We start from the raw sequence: 17,661 nt of genomic DNA on the forward strand, positions 1-17,661 counted from the left end.
CTGCAGGGTCCCACCCCTAAACAAGGAACTACAGGCAAACGATGGAGATGGAGAATTAGCCTCTCCCAAGAGTGCGCCTCCATATTGGTTGCCAGCCTCGAAACCATATACACATCGCCAACATAAATAGAGGCAGCAGGCTGTATTCATATATGTGTGCGCTCACATATGTATACAACAAAACTCTAATAATGGGAGGCTATCAACTTGAGAGGGTTTCCAGAGAGGCTGAGAGAAACTGGAGGGAAGAAAGGGATGTATTGCCATTACAATTTAAAACATGTTTTGTTTTAAATTAAGAGGCAAAACCAGAAAATAGTTATACAAGCCAGGCATTTAGTGATAACAAATCATGAAATAAATTCATTTTAAGACAACTCTCCAGGGGCTGGGAAGATGGCTCAGTGGGCAGGAGCTCCTGCTGCATAAGGATCTGAGTTCGAACCCTAGCACCCACAGAAAGAGTGTTGCCATCACACCTGTAACCCCAGCACTGTGGAGGTGGAGACAGGAGGATCACGGTGTTCATCGAGAGACTCAGCTGCAGAGAAACAGGTGGGGAGCAGTGGGGTAAGCCTCCGGCATCCTCTTCTGGGCTCAGAAGAGGTGCACAGGTGAACATGTGCCCAACACACACAACACACAAGCACATACGCACACAAGCACACACATACGCACACAAGCACACACATACAACACACAAGCATACACAAGCACGCACACACGCACACAACACAGAACCCGGTCGACGTCTTTCCCGGAGTACTTCTAAATGAAAGAAAAATCAATAGGGTCCCATCTTTTGGGGCCTAACCCGCCAACCTGGGTGATTTAGTTTTTGTGTTTGGGATAACGGGTGAGCCAAAACTTTTCAAAAAGCTATCTGAAATCAAAGGGCTTATTGAGGCATTTTAGATGTTACCCAGGAAAATGACCCTGGGACAAGACCCCACAGATCAGAGCGGAAGCGGCCGCTGAGCCCGGAGCTAGAGGTATTTTTATAGAGAAGTGGGGGACGTCGAGCCTGTGTGGCCTCTAGGTAGCTAAAACAAAGAAGGAAGAGCTTCGGGGAAGGAGCTCGGAGGAGGAGGGTTTCGAAGGAGTGCTGCTTCTGAGCTGCCGGGTAGAACTGTCTGGAAAGCTCAGACGCAAACAGGCCAGGTGGCCCTGGTGGCCAGCTGTGACAGGATCTAACCAAGTAGTGTACATTCAGAAAGGAGGGACCACCTTTTCTGGTTTTGTCTGATTAACCTCTCTCGCTCTTCTCCCTTTTACCCTTCAAACGTGGAATATTCCAGACTTTTGCTACTAACATGTCCTCTCCTTATTCTGCTCATAAGAACCTCCCACTGGGGCAGCAAAATGGCTCAGTGCGTAAAGGCCCTTGCCGCAAAAGCCCAATGACAGAGTTCCGTTCCTGGAACCCGCGCAAAGGTGGAAGGAGAGGACTTACTTTACAAAGTTTCCCGTGTTTTCGGGACATGCATGACCCTGCATATCACACACACACACACACATACCTTCAAACACACTGTATGTATGCACACAGCACACATGTATGCCTGTGTTGATGAAGCAGATCAGTCTCTCCTGGTCTCTCAGTACCTCATATCCCAGTGTGCAATCATAGGGCACCTACTACATACCACCCCTTGCTGCGGGTTTCCATCTACTCCCTGCTTTGACGCTCGGGTGAGGAGCTGGGGAGCTGGCACTGCGGATGAGAGTGGCGGCTACCAGACATGAGGCCCTGAGCTCCAAACGCCAGCACTCAGGGAAAAGGTCAGGCATGGCCACGTGTGCTCGTGACCTCAGCGCTGGGCAGGGGGTGGCTGGAGGGACAGGCGGATGGCGGGAGCTTGCTGGCCAGCCTAGCCCAACAGAAAAGGAACAGGCTCCAGGCTCAGTGAGAAGTCTTGTCCCAGGAATAGAGTGGAGAGTGATGGAGCAGCACAGCCCTCTGTATGTCCTCCTCTGCATGCCACGTGCATGCCTACACACACACACACACACACATGTGCACACACGTACAGACACACAGACATAATACACACAGACATACACACATACAGACACACACACACATGTGCACACACACAGACATAACACACAGACACACAGACATAATACACACACAGACATAACACACATACAGACACACACAGACATAATACACACACAGACACTCTCAGATACATACACACATACACACACAAATATACACACATACAAACACACGCAGACATACACATACAGACATAATATACATACACACAGATATAACACACACATACACATAATACACACACAGACATAATACACACACAGACATAACACACATGCAGACATAACACACACACAGACATACTCAGATACATACACACACAGAGACATACACATAGACACATACACACAGACATCCATACTCACAGACATGAACATACACAGACACACATAGACATACACACATACAGACACACGCACAGACGTACACATACAGAGACATACACAAAGACACACATAAACACACACATACACAGACAGGCATAGGCATATACACATACAGACACACAGATGCACACAGAGAGACATACACATACAGAGGTACACATAGACACACACAGACATACACACACACAGAAACATACACATGCAGAGACACAGACACACACACACACACACACACACATTCAGGATGGCTCTGGAGAAAGAACACTTCTGAAAGTTCTCCTCCGACAGCCGCCGGGCGAAGCGAGGCCGACACTCCTTCTCTGGGTGGCAGATGGTTTAGGATAAGCCAGCCCCGTGGCTCTCCAGCCTCACGCCCAGCTGAGCCGCCCTCACTGCCCTTCACACACCTGCTAAAGCAGCCTTACTTGTCCCTCCTCAGCCACCGGAGATCTAGCCAACCGCAGAACCTCACTTGGTCCATTCTGCGCCCTCAAGTCCTTGCCTGGTCCTTCCGCACAGGCTCACGCCTCTTGGTACCCGTGCTCCCAGCTCCCTCCTGCTCTCCTCCTTTCAGCCGACTGTCCCCTCTACCCACAGGCCACTCCACAAGCCAGGCACAGCCTGCCGGCCCCTCCGCGACCTCGGAGACCCTGAGAGCCAGGAGCGCGGGCAGCTCATCTTTTAACAGCGTGGAAAGCATCACCGGTGTTCCAGGCCCGGGGCCGTGAGCGCAGGGGCGGGCACACGAGCGTGTCGAGCTGCCGGAGGAGAGCCGGCCGGCAGCGGCAATTCCTCGGGTTGCCACTAGGTGGCAGCAGGTTCCCCTCCCCTCCCGTTGACCGCCTAGGGGAAAGCGACCATTTCCTTCTGGACCCTGGCACCCTGAACGGAATCCAAACGCTAAAATAAGCGTTCAGAACGCCCGGGCCCGATGCTTATTAGTGCGGCCAGGAAGATGAGAAGGCGAGGAGCAGGAGAAGGAACTAAAATCAGAGCACCGCTGAACCACAAAGCGCAGACCCCGCGGGCTCTGATCGTGAACTTGCTGGGTGACCTTGAACAAAATTCCTAACCTTTCTTTTCTTCATGTCTAAGAGCGGGCACTATGAGAGTGTTTACCCCGAAGGAAGGACTCTGGAGGGTGGGGGGCAGGCTCTGTGAACACAAATCCCTGTGTAAGGCCCCTATGTGGAAGACTGGCCGACTGGTTAGAGCCCTGGAGAGCTGGAGTGTTGCAGATCCAAAGCCAGCGTTGTTTTGGCCTATCTTCCATATCCTTACCTAGCCATGTATCACCCACCTCTCTTCATCTGATCATTATCTTCCTACCACCAAGTGAAGCCATTGGCTTCCAACAGCCCCAAATCTAGGAACGCCTCCAGCTGGCATTTGAAATCTTAGGGTTTCCCCGTAACACGCTTTACCTGCCGACCTCGCCAATGCATTTGCTAAGTGCCTTGATTCACTCTTTTAGTCTCGCAGCGTCTGGGAGGTAGAACGGGAGAACCAGGAGTTCAGAGCTAGCCTGGGCTACAGGAGACCCTGCGTAAAAACAAACAAACAAACCAACAAGGACACAGACGGGTCGCTGCCATAACCCCTCCACAGTGAAGAGTGTTCACGAGGACACACATGCAGGTGCTGCCCATCGCTGGTCCCCGACACGGTGAGTTCTGAGTGCAGGAGGGGAAGGCAGAGGGAAAGAGGCCAGATGTCCCAGGCTGGCCGGGACACGCTCGGAGGGCACTGCCTCCCCGACTCCACACACCTGCCCGAACCAGCAGTTCCAGGTCCTACTCACACCAGCGGGCCGCTGGGCAGAACTCACTTCATTGCGTGTTCCTGTGGACAGGGCCTTCCGGCTCCGCTCTGTCCCCAGCTCCCCAGCGCTATCAGGCGGCCATCTACCAGAGGACACCTAGTGGGAAGCTGGATGGGACCGAAAGGCCTCTCAGCATCTGGACATGTCCCTGTCTTCCTAGCTGTCTCCGCCCCAGATGTCTGTGAGCCTGGAATCTATAAACCAAGGCTCTAGAGATTGTAAAAACAGGAGGCTTTGGCATGCGAGAACTTTTATTGACATGTGTGTATGACATGAACCCCTGTTTTCAGCGCTGGTCGCTCTTGTTTGGCTCAGCGTAAACGGTCTCTTCTGGAGCAAGCCCTGTGTTTTGCACCCGTAAGTCTCTAATCTTGGCCCCAGAGCACTCACAGAGTAATTATGGGGTTCTACTGGTCTAGACCGTCTGCACCCCAAAGCAGAGACGTAAGGGGACTAAACCTGCACTGGAGCCTGGAAGGCAAAGGGGGGATTGCCCTCAAGGAAGCAGAGGAGTGAGCAAGCCCTGTGGAGAGGGCCTGGCTCATCCGGGTGAAGGGTCAGCAGGGAGTGGGGGAGCTATAGAGGGGGAGAGGGAAGGGGGCTGGTGCCCCAGGCCACACCTGTTGACTGGGACAAGCAGATCCTGTGTGCCTGCCAACCTTTCCAACAAGCCCCTGAGGGCCTTCAGGGAAGGAGAGGCCTGCGTGCAAACTGTATTTTTAGCTCCCTGTGCGTCTCCCGGCCCCTGAGGGGCACCTTCCTCGCTCTCAGCCTTGGTCACCGGCTCGGGCTCCGGAGGATATCTGGGGGACGGGTCGGCATAGTTTCGGTATGCCAGTGGCTGAGAAGGGCAGCCCCGGCCGTAGGTGGTGAGCTTGTGAGAGACCTGAAGAAAGCCCGGAGGCTCCCACACCCCATCAGGGTTTCCCGGGACCTACCAACGTCAGGTTTGTTGTGCATGTGTCCTGGCCCGTGACAGCCAGAGGGAGGTCTTGGCGGCCAGAGATGTGTCTGAGCTGGAGGTAGAAGAAATCAGGCAGAAGCCCTGCCCAGATTAAGGAGGAAAGAGGGAGGGGACCCAGGCTTCAGGAGTCAGAGCGCTCACCCCCCACACACACACCGTGTCATCAGTCCCTGGAGAGCCTGAAGGAGCCATCTCTTGACCTTGCAAAGAGAGGCTTGTTGGCCGCCCAAAGGCTGTCAGGTTCCCACGGCACCAGATGAGACTGGGCCCTTGAGTGAGGTGAAGTGCGCAGCTGCCTGGGCACCTCGATGCCCAACGGCCACGGACAGACCGAGCTCCTGGCTTGCTTTGTCCGGTGTGATGTTCAGAATCCTCAGAAGGGGTAGTCTGGACAGGAAAAAGCTAGATGAGCTTTTAGCAACCCCAACACAACTGTGTGTGAGATTTGACAGGCTCCCTGTGTCCCAGAAGCAAGCGGAGTCCAAGCCAGAGAGCGAGTGGCATGCAGGTGTCTTTTGGGTCGATAGAAAGCATTTGAACGTACAGCCCCGGGCAGTGCCCACCGACCCTAGAAGCATCAAGCAGGTATCAGGTGGTGATCTGTCAGAGGACATCCAGCGGGACACTGGACGGAACACACTAAAAAAACCTCTTTAGCACCTAGACAACACGCTCCTGTCATTCTAGATGAATCCACCCCTAGACGGCTATGATCCTGGCGTGGCGTCTAGAAACCAAGATTCTAGACAGGTAAAAGCAGAAGGCCATGTCACATGAGAACTTTCACCCTTGGGTCTTGAGACTAATGGGTTTTACTAGTCTCAAGGTTTTTATGCTTGGGGATGCTAAACGCTTTGGGATAGGCGGGGTGTTGGGCTGGCTGGGGAATTTAGCTTGTCCTCTGGGGGTCTAGCAAACCCACATGGGTACGTGTGCGACGAGGGCGTGCAGACGTCAGGCATTAGGGCGTCTTGCTCACCAGCTTCCTCGTGGAGGTTCTGCCACCTCCTAGCCTGGCCAGGCTGCAGCTGTCACAGGGAGACTAACCGGCACCAAACAGAGAGGTTGTTGGCTCCAGGTCTCCAAGGCAACCAAGAGGCAGGCTCTGTTGTGACGATGTGTAAGTATACCCGGTTGCCCATGCCGCCCCAAGAGCTTACGGTGAAGCTTTAAAAAAAAGTCCATCTACTTTGGAGCCACAGGTCTCCCCAAGCAGGCTGGCTCAGGGGACACCTGTCGAACTGGTGACAGCTCCTAGTGAAATGCCTTACCCCACTGAGGGACGGGTGAAGGTTTACTCTAGTTCCCATCAGACAACTCTGGGGAGCTGGAGACAGCAGAGCTGGAAGGTCTTGTCCACAGGGACACGCCATAAACTGTGAATTCTGCACGGGGTCCTGCTGGTGTAAGGACCAAGAGATTCTGGTTCTGGCAGGTGTGCAAAGGCAGCGAGCCAGTGCGCTCCCCAGCATGAGGCCTAGGTGGACTGGCCAGCTGGGGACAGTTGGCCTCTTTTCTTCTGCCTTCCCCGCCTGCACCCAGAACTCATTTTCTGTGATCAGATGTGGAGCGGGGGAGGGGGGCTGCAGAGGCTCAGCTCCTGTAAAACCGGCACTGACCAGGCCCTCGGTCCCTGGCTATGGGATGAGGGTAAACAAAGAGAAAGATGAATGATACATGAGCGTTTGCTCTGGAGCCCGAGTCGTCCTGCTTGGCTGGCTTGGGCCCTGATGGCCAGCAGCCTAGGCGTGAACGGGGGGGGGGGGGGGGGGGGGGGGTGATTCTTGCCTTTCAGCTCATCCACACTTGGCTGATGTTCCCAAAGGACGTACAGAGTCATGGTGGAGGCGGGGGCTCCCAGGAACTGGCCTCCTCCAGGGTGTGGGCATGAGTTTCACAGTTCTCCTGTTGCGTTTTCCCACTAGCCACAGCCCTGGCCGCAGTTTGAAGAGCAGTCTGACTGTCAGAGCAAACAGCCCCAGCTGTTCGGGTAGAGTCCTGTTATTGGCTGCCCTGAGTCAGGCGTCAGCCCTGTGGTTGGTGGCTGGCTTGAAGGGCTCAGTCACATGGTCTCACGGCGTCACTCCCCACTGACACCTGGCCAGGGCCCATTGGAGCAGTGGTCCTCAGCCTTCCTAATGCTGAAACCCTTTAGTACATTTCCTCATTATCATTTCTGTTGCTGCTTCCTAACTGTGATGCTGCTACTCACGAATCGTGATGTAAATTTCTGATACTCAGGATATCTGAGACTCGATCCTTGGGAGAGGGTCATTCAACCCCAAAGAGGGTTGCGACCCACAGGTTGAGAACCACTGCTCTGGAGAGTCATGAAGGTTGGTAGTCACCACTGACACCCCCAGAGCAGAGCCAGCCTAGGCAGACACATGCGGTCTGCTCTTCCTGAGCTAGGCTGTAAGTGGGATGGCGTGCCCCCTTCCTCAGTTGGCAATTGGATGGGACCTTGCCAGGGAGACACTTTTCAACCTGAAAAGCGCCTGGGTGTCGTCTTGCATGCCTTCAGTCCAAGCATTTGGAAGATGCGGGCAAATTGCTGTGAGTTTGAGGCCAGCCTGGGCTACAGAGCAAGTTTCAAGCCAGTCAGGGCTGCGTAGTGAGACCCTGTCTGAAACAAGACAAGGCAAAAACCAGAATGCCCTGCACAAACAGAAGTGTCCATGCAACCTCCATCGCTGCACGGGGCACCCTCCTCAGGGGTGCCACAGGATGTCCTTAATTCTGATGCTTGAGCATGTGACATCACGGCCATCATGCCATGTGCTCTCCGTGGCTGTTGACTAGATGGTAGGTTAAGTGATGGGTGGGTAGATGGAGGGAGGGTGCATGGAGGGATGAGGGATGACAGATGGGTGGATAGATAGATGGATGGATGATAGAAAATGGATAATCGATGGGTGGGACTTGGATGAAGGATGGAGAGTGGATGGTTGGATGCTAAATAATGGGTGAATTCTGGGCAGATAGGTGGGTAACGGATGAAGGGTGGGTGGATGGATGATGAATGGGTTGATTGAGGAGTAGCTGGAGATGGGGATAAGTGCACAGATGGAAGGATGGTAACAGCTGGCTGCTGGCTGGCCACTAAACAGCTGCAAGACAGGAAGCTGGACAGGCAGATGGACGCTCAGTCCAGCCTGTCTTTCTTGTAAAGCCAGACCTTTTATTCAACAGCGTTTCTTCAGCTCAAATTTGGTATAGACCCCTATGTGGACTTCAAAACACGGGCGAATAAAGCAGACTTCTGAACCCTCATAAAACCCAAAATAATATTTTAAATTTATTTTTACGTTTGCTTATTGTGTGAGGGCGTACTGAGGATGGAATTCTCAGCCATCAGACCTGGAGGCAAGTGTCTTTACCCACTGAACCATCTCCGGAGCCCCCAAATAAGATTTTCAAGAGCATAAACTGTGGGTCCAGTCTCACCAGAATCAAATGCCGGCTGTGTTATCCATCCTCGGGACCCTGTCAGTGCTCACCCTGAGGGCTCCTTGGGGGATTGCTAGAATTAGTCGAAAAGAAGAGGGCCTGCACCTGGCAGGGTCCGAGGGTGCTCGCAGTTACCACCCTGCTGGAAGCGCCATGTGATACAGCAAGGGCCGTGGTGGGACAGGAGGTCACACGCAAAGGGAAGGGGCTGAGGTTGCATGGGGCATGGCAGCCCAACCTTTCGGAGGGAGCAGGGGCCAGGCCCAGAGCGGGGCCTTCTTTAAGTCAGAGACTTGCCTGGGCTGTCCATCCACAGGTACAGACCCATGGAGGCTCCTTCCTACCACTCCCGGCTAGGCTTGGAGCATCAGAAAAGTACGAGGCGGTGGGGAGGGGCAAGGTACCTCAGTGGGTACGAGGGCTTGCCACCAAGGCTGGGGATCTGAGCAAGATCCCTGGGCACTTCTAAAAGGAAAGAATCCACTCCTGAAAGTTGTCTTCTGACCCCTGGGAACATGCTGTGGTACACACGCACGCACGCGTGCTCACACACACACACACACACATACACACACACACACACACATGCTCACACACACACACACACACACACACACACACACACAAAAGAAAAGCAATCAGAGAGTGAGAGGAGGAGACCTTCGGGGACCAGCAAGATGCCTGTGCCCAAGCTTAGAAACATGACAAGTGCCCTTGGGGCAGCAGACAGGGGGAGAATTGGGTTTCAACTGCTGGCAGTGGCCTCTGTGCCCTTTCTCCGGGCTTGTGCAAGTCCAGACAGTGGCCTGGCTGGCTCCCACTCCCCACCCCCTATTGCCCCAAGCTGTTCTAGCTCCCCACAATGGCACTTGCCCCAAAATAGCTGCCCATGTGCGGGCCAGAGAAAGGCAGAGATTAGACCCCTAGGGGGTTGAGGAGGGCGGCAGGAGGAGCGTGTGGCACCCAGTGATCCTGGCCAGACTAGCATCCGGGTGGGTATAAAAGCCCTTCAAGGACCAGGTGGCCCCAAACCGTAGCTGACAGCCGGCCCACACTCATTCTTTTTGTCCTCTTCAGAAGTCGCCATGGGGCTCAGTGATGGGGAATGGCAGCTGGTGCTGAATGTCTGGGGGAAGGTGGAGGCTGATCTTGCCGGCCATGGACAGGAAGTCCTCATCAGGTAAGAGGAAGAGACCTCCCCCCCTTCCCTTTACCTGTTCCTTAAGGATAACCAGCATATGGCTGCGAAATGGAAGCTGGCAGGGTAGACCAGTTGGCTGCAGTGATGAGGCTGGGTTGTGTTGCATTTGCTTCTAAGTGTTGGGGATTGGGCTGGGGAGAGGAAACAGGGGTCCATCCATCCCAGCTGAGGTCAGCAACCGAAGCAAACCTGAGCATCAGACAGCCCACCAGAAGAATCTTATCATGACAGACAGGATAATGAAGGCGGCGAGAGATCTTGTCTACTAGTGCGGACTGAAAGCTTGGATCATATGGTTGTCTTCTGCTGCAAGGCACTCCTAGACAGGCCCGGAAAATTGCAGATTCTGAGCCTGGGCAAGAGGAGAGGGCTGAGGCTTGCGCACAGGGCCTCCCTCCTCAGTGCCCATGCAGAGGCTGGGGATCTTCCCTGGGCTCCGGGCTCCGCGGGCTCAGAAGCCTGATGAGATATGTGTGAGCAGTAATTTTTGGCTCTGGGAGATGGTAGTCCTATGGCCATCGGCCCCTGCAATGTCCTTGAAACTGTAGTTCGGAAATGGATTCCTTGCTACTTCCAATCCAGGGTGAGTTTCCCACCTGATCTCAATGGTCTTGAGTACTCCCTTAGACTTGGTCTGTTTCTAACTCCTCTGCTTGGGGAGCAAGGTCATCCGAGGTCAGAGCCCTTCAGGCAGCCATACCGAAAGGAGGCTCGTCAGCTGCTGGAACACCTGGGTATCTCAGCTTTTCCCTGCCTGTCTTTCTCTCCCAAGATCCCTTTAGATGCTGGGCCTACAGGCCTGGCTAACTGGACTAATCCTCACCCCAAGTTGTTATCAATTCCTAGGCCACAGATTTTCTGTGTGACCTTGGACAAAATTATTTCCCCTCTTTAAGCCATATTTCTGCCTTGAACTATTTGCCACGGTCTCTGAGACCCCTTGAGTGCCCTGAGATTTGGAATCCTCCTTTGCTGTGGACAGCAGGTTGTTGGGGGCAGGGTTGGTAGAACAGAGTCTTGCAAGACTCCAAGGCTGCCAGGTCCTGGGCAGTGATTTAAGGCTTGAAGGAGACCCAGGGTATTGTGTCATCAGAGAGATAGTCTTCCCTTCCCAGGGGAGTAACCGAGGCCTGCCAGTTCCCACCCAGTTCCCACAAGGGCATGACACCCCACCATGTCTCAGGCTTGGGTCATGGGGCCACACCAGCTGCTCCTGCCCTCTCCTGTTGGGGGCACAGGGAGGTGGCCTCCCAAGGCGGCATGCCAACTCCTAAGGTATCGCTTGGGCCCTGGGCTCCTGGTCTGTCCCAGACACCAACCCCAGCCTTGCCTGCTGACCTCAGCAAGGTCATTCCTGCACATACCTTAGCAGAACTCTGAGGCCTGGGCTGGTAAGCACAGAGTTCTAGAACAAGGAGATCCAGCAGCGAGCAGAGCTGTGGGCTCCAAGTGAAAGGGGCTGTTCCCTCTGAGCCCTACCTCACCTCTTCCTCCCCAGCTATTTTCTGGTTCATTTGTACTTGCATTTTTTTTTAAGTTTTACTTATTTTATTTATTTATTATTATTATTTTGTGAGTGCTTTGCCTCCATTTATAGGGATGATGCATCATGTGCATGCAGTGCCCAAGAAGGCCAGCAGAGGGCACTATATCCCCTGGAACGGGAGTTACATATGGTTGGGAGCTGTCAGGTGGGTGCTGGGAATTGAACTCCCGTCCTATGGGAGAACAGCAAGTGCTCTTAACGTCTGAACCATCTCCCCGACCCCTATGATGATATTTTCGTTGGGGAAAGGATTTGGGAGTCAAGAAATGTTTGAGAATGACTAGAAGTGGCTGCAACTCTCCACACAATGAGAGAACTGACTCATAGAGCCGCAAACAGCCTGTGTCGGTGGGTGGCAGGCCACCCCTGAGGAAGACTCCTGCTGGTGACAATGGTGGTGGAGGTGGAGAGGAGAAGAAGGGAGTCTAACAGAGTGAGGCCCTGTGTTGGATCACTTTTAGGAACTCATGCATTATATCTAACCGAGACGTTTAGCAACTTGTCTCAAATCACGCAGCTAGCAAGAATGCGGATGGGATTCCAGCTGAAACTTCCTCACTGTAGGTGACCCTTCTGTCCACCAGCCGTGTGCTCCTAGGTGGGGGTCTAATTTTAGAGGCCAGCCTCCCTTCCCTGACCATCCTGACTGCCTGAATGCTGAGCCTGGCCACCTGGCAACAGGATGAAGAGGGGAACCCTGGGAAAACATCCTTGGTCTCTTCCACAGGGGCTGAGTTGGGTGTGTGGGCTATGGATCACTCCGGACACCCTATCTGTAAAAGTCAGGGTTCAGGGGGGCAAGGGGCTGGGTGGGGGTCTGTACTCCCCTGTGACGTGACCAAGCCTAATCCTATTCTGCCCAGTGCCAGGAGAGGGTGAGATTGGGGCGAGTCTTTTTAGGAGCTAAGGAATCAGTTTGGTTTACGTTCAGTGAGCCAAGACCCAGAAAGACTGAGTGACTGTTTCAGCCTCACACAGGACACTGGAGACTGAGCCAGGACCAGAATGTAGTGTCTGGAAAAGCCTCGAGTCTGTGTTCCTTCCCTCTTCTGGCCTCATCCAGCATGGTGACCTTGGGCTCACCTGTGGGTGTCAGGCCTCCTGTCTGTCAGCGGAACTCAAGGGTCATTGTCGCTAGATAATAATAGTCAGGAGCTCAGGGACCCTGGACAAGGTGCCAGAGACAAGCTGACAGTGACGCACGCAGCTCTGGATGGGCTCCCGGGCTGCCGCTATGACACAGCCATGACTGGGGAGAGGCCCGACCGATCTTCATGGCACCAGCTTGTGTGCGTGGATCTTCACACACGTGAAGAACACACTTGTATGTTTGTGCTCAGGTCCCTCTGAGAGCATGTGGGAGGGGGTGGGGCCGGGTTTGTATGCTATCATTTACAACGGGGATGCCATTGCGTGACAGTGACAGGGCCCACGTGGTCACCCCGGGGGTGAAGGGGAAGCCGCAGGGCCTAGCTAAACCCCTGCAGGACCCTCAGGCTTCCTGTGCCTCAGTGTCTATAGCTGTCTCATGGAGTCTGCCGCACCGGCCTCTCGCAGCGGCTGACCAGTGATGGCTGCGTTGGTTGTGGCTTGGAATCACAGAGCAAGAAGTGACTTGCGTGCGTTCCTGACTTCATGCAGTTGGAATGAGCTCCTGCAGTGGGCAGAGCTGATGGCTGACATGCTGTGAAGTTCTTGAGTGACGGGGAGGCCTGTCTGTGACGAATGACGTGGAAGAGGGGCACAGAAGGGCTGACCTGAGTGACTATACCAAGCACCCATCCACTGGGGAGGTGGCGCTGTCCCCACTGTGGAGCATTGTAACCCTTTTGTCCTGCACTGTAGGAGGACTGACAGGGATGGGGGGAGGGGTCAGGCAGAGAGGCAAGGCTCCCACGCTCCCTCTGCTGGCTGTGCCCTAGACCTCTCAGCTCCTCCTCTGTGACGTGATGGGATGACAGAATCTGCTTTGGGTGTAGCGTGGGCATCCTACTCCCCCGTGGGATTGTGGGACAGGGGCCATGGGGACCAGGTGCTTCCCACACGACTTTAGTGCACAGAGGAAAATGTATATTCTCATAGCAATGCTAAAAGGAAAACACAGAGTCTGGGGAGCCATGTTCACCCTAGTGAACAAATCAGGGTGGGACTCTAGCGGGGAGCAGCTGTGAATTCTCGTACTGTCCGGTGGCCCTGACACCTGCTGTGACTCAGGGCTGGCCATCACCCTCGATGGGATTTTATTTGCCCATGAGTGGATCAGGGATTGGCCTCACTTGGGGAGGCTGGTGGCTCTCATAGCCCTCATCATCCTCCCAGAGCAGGGCTCGGGCTGGCTGGATGAGGTCAGAGTTCACGAGGTGGCCAGGAGCAGCTGTGGTCTTCGGTGGGCCCGCTTGCCATCACCACTGGAAAATGGATAAGGTGGGATCTGAAGTCTGTGCCCGTGTAACAGGGTCTCACGGCAGCCACAGCCGGCCAGGAGGTCCAGAAGGTCATGTTTTGGTGTCTTCAGGCGGGAAGTGGTAGAGGCATTCCTGACAGAGACCTGGGGCTGAGGAAGGGGGGGTGGGGCAGCTTCTGAGTCATCCAGATCCTCTGGCTGCCCGGCTTCTCTGCACACCAGCCCTGCGGTCCTGCTGAGGATATTTCCATCTCAGAGTATGAATGTGACCCGAAAGGTAGGGGTGAGCCCAGCATTGAGCCGGACACACAGATGCTTAGCCATAGCACACCCCATTGTCCACTCTCCAGATAACAGAGAAAATGGGGTGAGGAGGCACTGCCCTTCTCAGTAACCAACAGAAGAAGAGGGTGAATTGTCCCACACGTACGGTGCCTGATGGGCACCCACTGGATGGGCTACCTCATTTAACCCCTTGGATCAGGTTGCGTCACCCCTGTTCCTTGCGGATGCGGAAGCAGAGAGAGGTGCGGTGAATCGGCCCAGGCCGCACAGCTGGGAAGAGATGCAGCTGGGGCCTGGTGGCCTCCACACTCTACCCATCTCACGCCATCCCTCCCTGCCCCCTAGGCTGTTCAAGACTCACCCCGAAACCCTGGAGAAGTTTGACAAGTTCAAGAACCTGAAGTCAGAAGATGAGATGAAGGGTTCAGACGACCTGAAGAAGCATGGCTGCACCGTGCTCACAGCCCTGGGTGGCATCCTGAAGAAGAAGGGGCAGCACGCTTCGGAGATCCAGCCCCTGGCCCAGTCACACGCCACCAAACACAAGATTCCCGTCAAGTACCTGGAGGTAGGCGGCCGTGGTCGGAGGACGAGCCTCCAGGGGCAGAGCTGCGATCCCCAGCTTAGCCTCTCTGTGCAGACTGGCCTGCTTTCTCCCCACGAGGCCCAGTTTCTCCTCTGCAACCTGCCCCAACCCTGTTCCCCTCGAGGGTGCTGAGGGCCCCCCCAGCTTCCTGTTCAGTGTCTGTCTCCAAATGCTGAGTGAGCGCTGCAGTGTGAAAATGTGCCTGACATGCCGCTTGCCTTCTCCCCAGAAGCAGGGGCCCTTGTTGTACCCACTGGACAGATGAGGAAACCGAGGCACAGATAGCTCATGCAAGTCACAGAGACAGGATTCCCCTTCCCCTCCCCAAGGGTTCTGTCAGAGAGCGGCCGGGGGGGCCCCAAGGGGACCTTCTGTTTCACTGATGCATGGCTGTCCTACTTCGTGAGGTGGAGAGAGGCCAGGAGCCCCCAGGGGGGTCCCCTCAGTCCTCCTTTTGCAGATGGAGTCATAAGGCAGGGCAGGGCCAGCTGCCCTCTCCCAGCTCCCTGAGGGTAGACTCCACACTCTTGGCTGTGTCTATGAACCATGAAGCACATTTCACAGGCACCCTCTGGACGCACCTGTGTCCTGCTCTCCTCTCCAATGTGTCACTAGACAGTGAAAAAGATTCAGACAGCAGCTGCACCCCCCACTGCTGAGGTAGCAGGGGTGTGTCCCACGGTCCCTGGGACCAACCTGCTACATGACCTCAACTTGGTCACTCAGAAGTCTCCTCAGTAAGGTGCCACCGCTAGGTATAGCAGCCAAGGCTGTGTGGGACCAAAGTTCAAGTCACCAGTGATAAGCGCTGTGACAGTTTTAGCGTGAGCCTTTGGGTCCTGGGCAGCCCCAATCTCCACCTGCCTGATCTCACCTGCTGCTGTTTCCTTGTCAGTACCTGTGACCTCAGGCTCAGTGTGAGCCTGAGTCAACAGTCATCCTCAGCCCTAAGTTCAGAGATGAGATGCGTGCTGGCAAAGCCTCCTCCCGGTGTCCTGACTGAGCACAGGTCCTGGGTGGGCTATCGGACCCTGAGCAGGGCATCTTGTCTGCAAGCTCCCGTGGACTGGCCGCTGGGAATGCACCCTGCAGTGGTGTGGGTACACAAGAAGTCAGGGGTGGGGGTTTCCAGAGAGCCCCCCTCCCCAGATTCAAGTGTCCCTTCCTGGCTGTGTGACTTCAGCACATAGCTAAAACCTATCTCTGCCTCAGTTTCCCCATCTACAAAGCAGGGATGGTGGTGGTGGGGTTCAAAGGAGTTGGTTCACAATGATGGCACAGAATGGCACCTGGGACATCCTAAGTGTGCGGGAAATGGTCCTAGAATAAAGAGAGGGGCAGTAGGCAGATGCCCTGTAACCTCTGTCCCCTTCTTGCAGTTTATCTCAGAAATCATCATCCAGGTCCTGCAGAGCAAGCATCCCGGGGACTTTGGAGCAGACGCTCAGGGCGCCATGAGCAAGGCCCTGGAGCTCTTCCGGAATGACATTGCCGCCAAGTACAAGGAGCTGGGCTTCCAGGGCTAAGTCACCCGCTCCCACTGCCCAGCCCACCCACTGGCACCCAGTGCCATGTAGCGAGTAGAGTACGCCATGCCCTAGGTTAGCAGAGAGCAAAAGAGGGGAGCATGGTGTGGCATCCAGTGACCCCACCCAGTCGCCTGGGGACAGGGCTCTGGGTGGCATCACCCAGGAACCCAGAGGTGCAGAGTGGCCTCTGCTTCCTCTGCTAGGTTGAGTCATGCTCAATTCTCCTGTCACCTAAGCCCCAACTCACTTCCTCCTGGAAGTTAGGAAAATCCCTCTTCCGCTGTCACATGTGACCCCAAATCTAACTCACTGACTACCCGACCCTGACCTTTGAATGAGGTCAAGGGTTGATTAGAGGAGTGGAGGGTGGAAAAGGGGTCAGCGAGCATCAGAAGATTCCCGCTGCTCAGCTTCTGACCCACCTTGTTTCAATAAAATACCCTGAAACTCCTTGTTGTCTCTGCCTGTTTTTTGTTTTTGTTTTTGTTTTTGTTTTTTAATCCCATCCAGCAGGAAACACCCACAGGCATCCCGGAAGAAATGAGAAAGGTGTGTTCTGGGATTGCAGGCAGGCAGAGAAGATGAAGGACAGGTCCCTTTCTGCAGTCTCCTCAGTGGCAGGCACGCCCTGGGCTGGGTCCAGGGACAGGAAGGAGAGGCCCCCACCTGAGCTCTGATCAGTGTCATGATGGTCGGAATACAGGCAGGTCAACTGACCTTGACGGTGTGGGCATCAGTGCCAGGTGCCCAGGGCAGGAGACAGTGATGAGATGTCGCTGTGGATCCAACAGCTGAGGCAATGTGAGAAGGTCACCCAGCCAGGAAGTAGCAGAGCTGAGACCCAAACAGTGGCCCGGAAGGCAACAGAGCCAGTGGTGGACAGTGGCAGCTGCTGACCTTCTGGCCAGTGAGAGGACAACAGGGAGACACTATCCAAACGTAGGATGGGAGAAGAAACCCGTGTCTCCCGGTGCAGACTGCGCTATGGAACCTCTGAGCCTCACCAAGGACCCACAGCGAGCCCGTTGCTGGGGCTGACACAGTCAGGGATCGGCTCAGCCACCAGCCCTCAGCAGCCGGCTAGACCGATAAGCAATACTGAAGAGTAGAGAAAGGAGATTCATTCAGTGTGGCCACACCTGGAGGAGGAGCAGAGAGGCTCGGTGACCCCACTCCACCCCCAAACCTGCCTTCAGGATCCTAACAGGTCTGGAGGCAGGTGTGTCTGAGCAGTCCTGGTGGAGGTGTGATCTGTGATAAGACAGAAGCAGCAAAAAGTTACCCTTGGCATCTCGGGGGCCAAGGTGTGCCTTAATGAGATCACACCATGGGACAGATCTAAGGCAAGAGGTTTATTAGGGGAGGGGGGAACGCTGAAAGACCAGTGAAAGCATGAGATGGAAATAGACAGGGAGACAGAGAG

The 17,661-nt window shown here is 54.8% G+C and overlaps 2 protein-coding genes across 4 annotated transcripts; one reads left to right on the forward strand and one right to left on the reverse strand.

Annotated features, from left to right (window-relative positions):
• Positions 1-4,490: 4,490 nt before the first annotated feature.
• Mb (myoglobin) lies at positions 4,491-16,682 on the forward strand. 3 transcript variants are annotated; one of them, XM_055626441.1, is made up of 4 exons: positions 4,491-4,630; positions 9,765-9,867; positions 14,469-14,691; positions 16,089-16,682. In XM_055626441.1, the coding sequence occupies exons 2-4, from the start codon at positions 9,773-9,775 to the stop codon at positions 16,233-16,235; spliced, it is 465 nt and encodes a 154-aa protein (XP_055482416.1). In that variant the 5' UTR covers positions 4,491-4,630; positions 9,765-9,772; the 3' UTR covers positions 16,236-16,682. The 3 variants fall into 3 exon arrangements, with proteins under 3 accessions (XP_055482416.1, XP_055482415.1, XP_055482414.1); XM_055626440.1 differs by lacking the exon at positions 4,491-4,630 and adding an exon at positions 6,155-6,357; XM_055626439.1 differs by lacking the exon at positions 4,491-4,630 and adding an exon at positions 7,432-7,573.
• On the reverse strand, positions 4,624-9,774 carry LOC129690786 (uncharacterized). Its single transcript, XM_055626640.1, has 6 exons — positions 9,720-9,774; positions 7,070-7,197; positions 6,509-6,634; positions 5,394-5,624; positions 5,212-5,289; positions 4,624-5,076 (listed from the first exon to the last, which is right to left on the reverse strand). Exons 1-6 carry the CDS (start codon positions 9,772-9,774, stop codon positions 5,041-5,043), a joined length of 654 nt encoding a protein of 217 aa, XP_055482615.1. The 3' UTR covers positions 4,624-5,040.
• Positions 16,683-17,661: the final 979 nt, after the last annotated feature.

The sequence above is a fragment of the Psammomys obesus genome, unplaced genomic scaffold, assembly GCF_907164565.1.
Source record: "Psammomys obesus unplaced genomic scaffold, mPsaObe1.curated_primary_1811, whole genome shotgun sequence".
Taxonomy (NCBI): domain Eukaryota; kingdom Metazoa; phylum Chordata; class Mammalia; order Rodentia; family Muridae; genus Psammomys; species Psammomys obesus.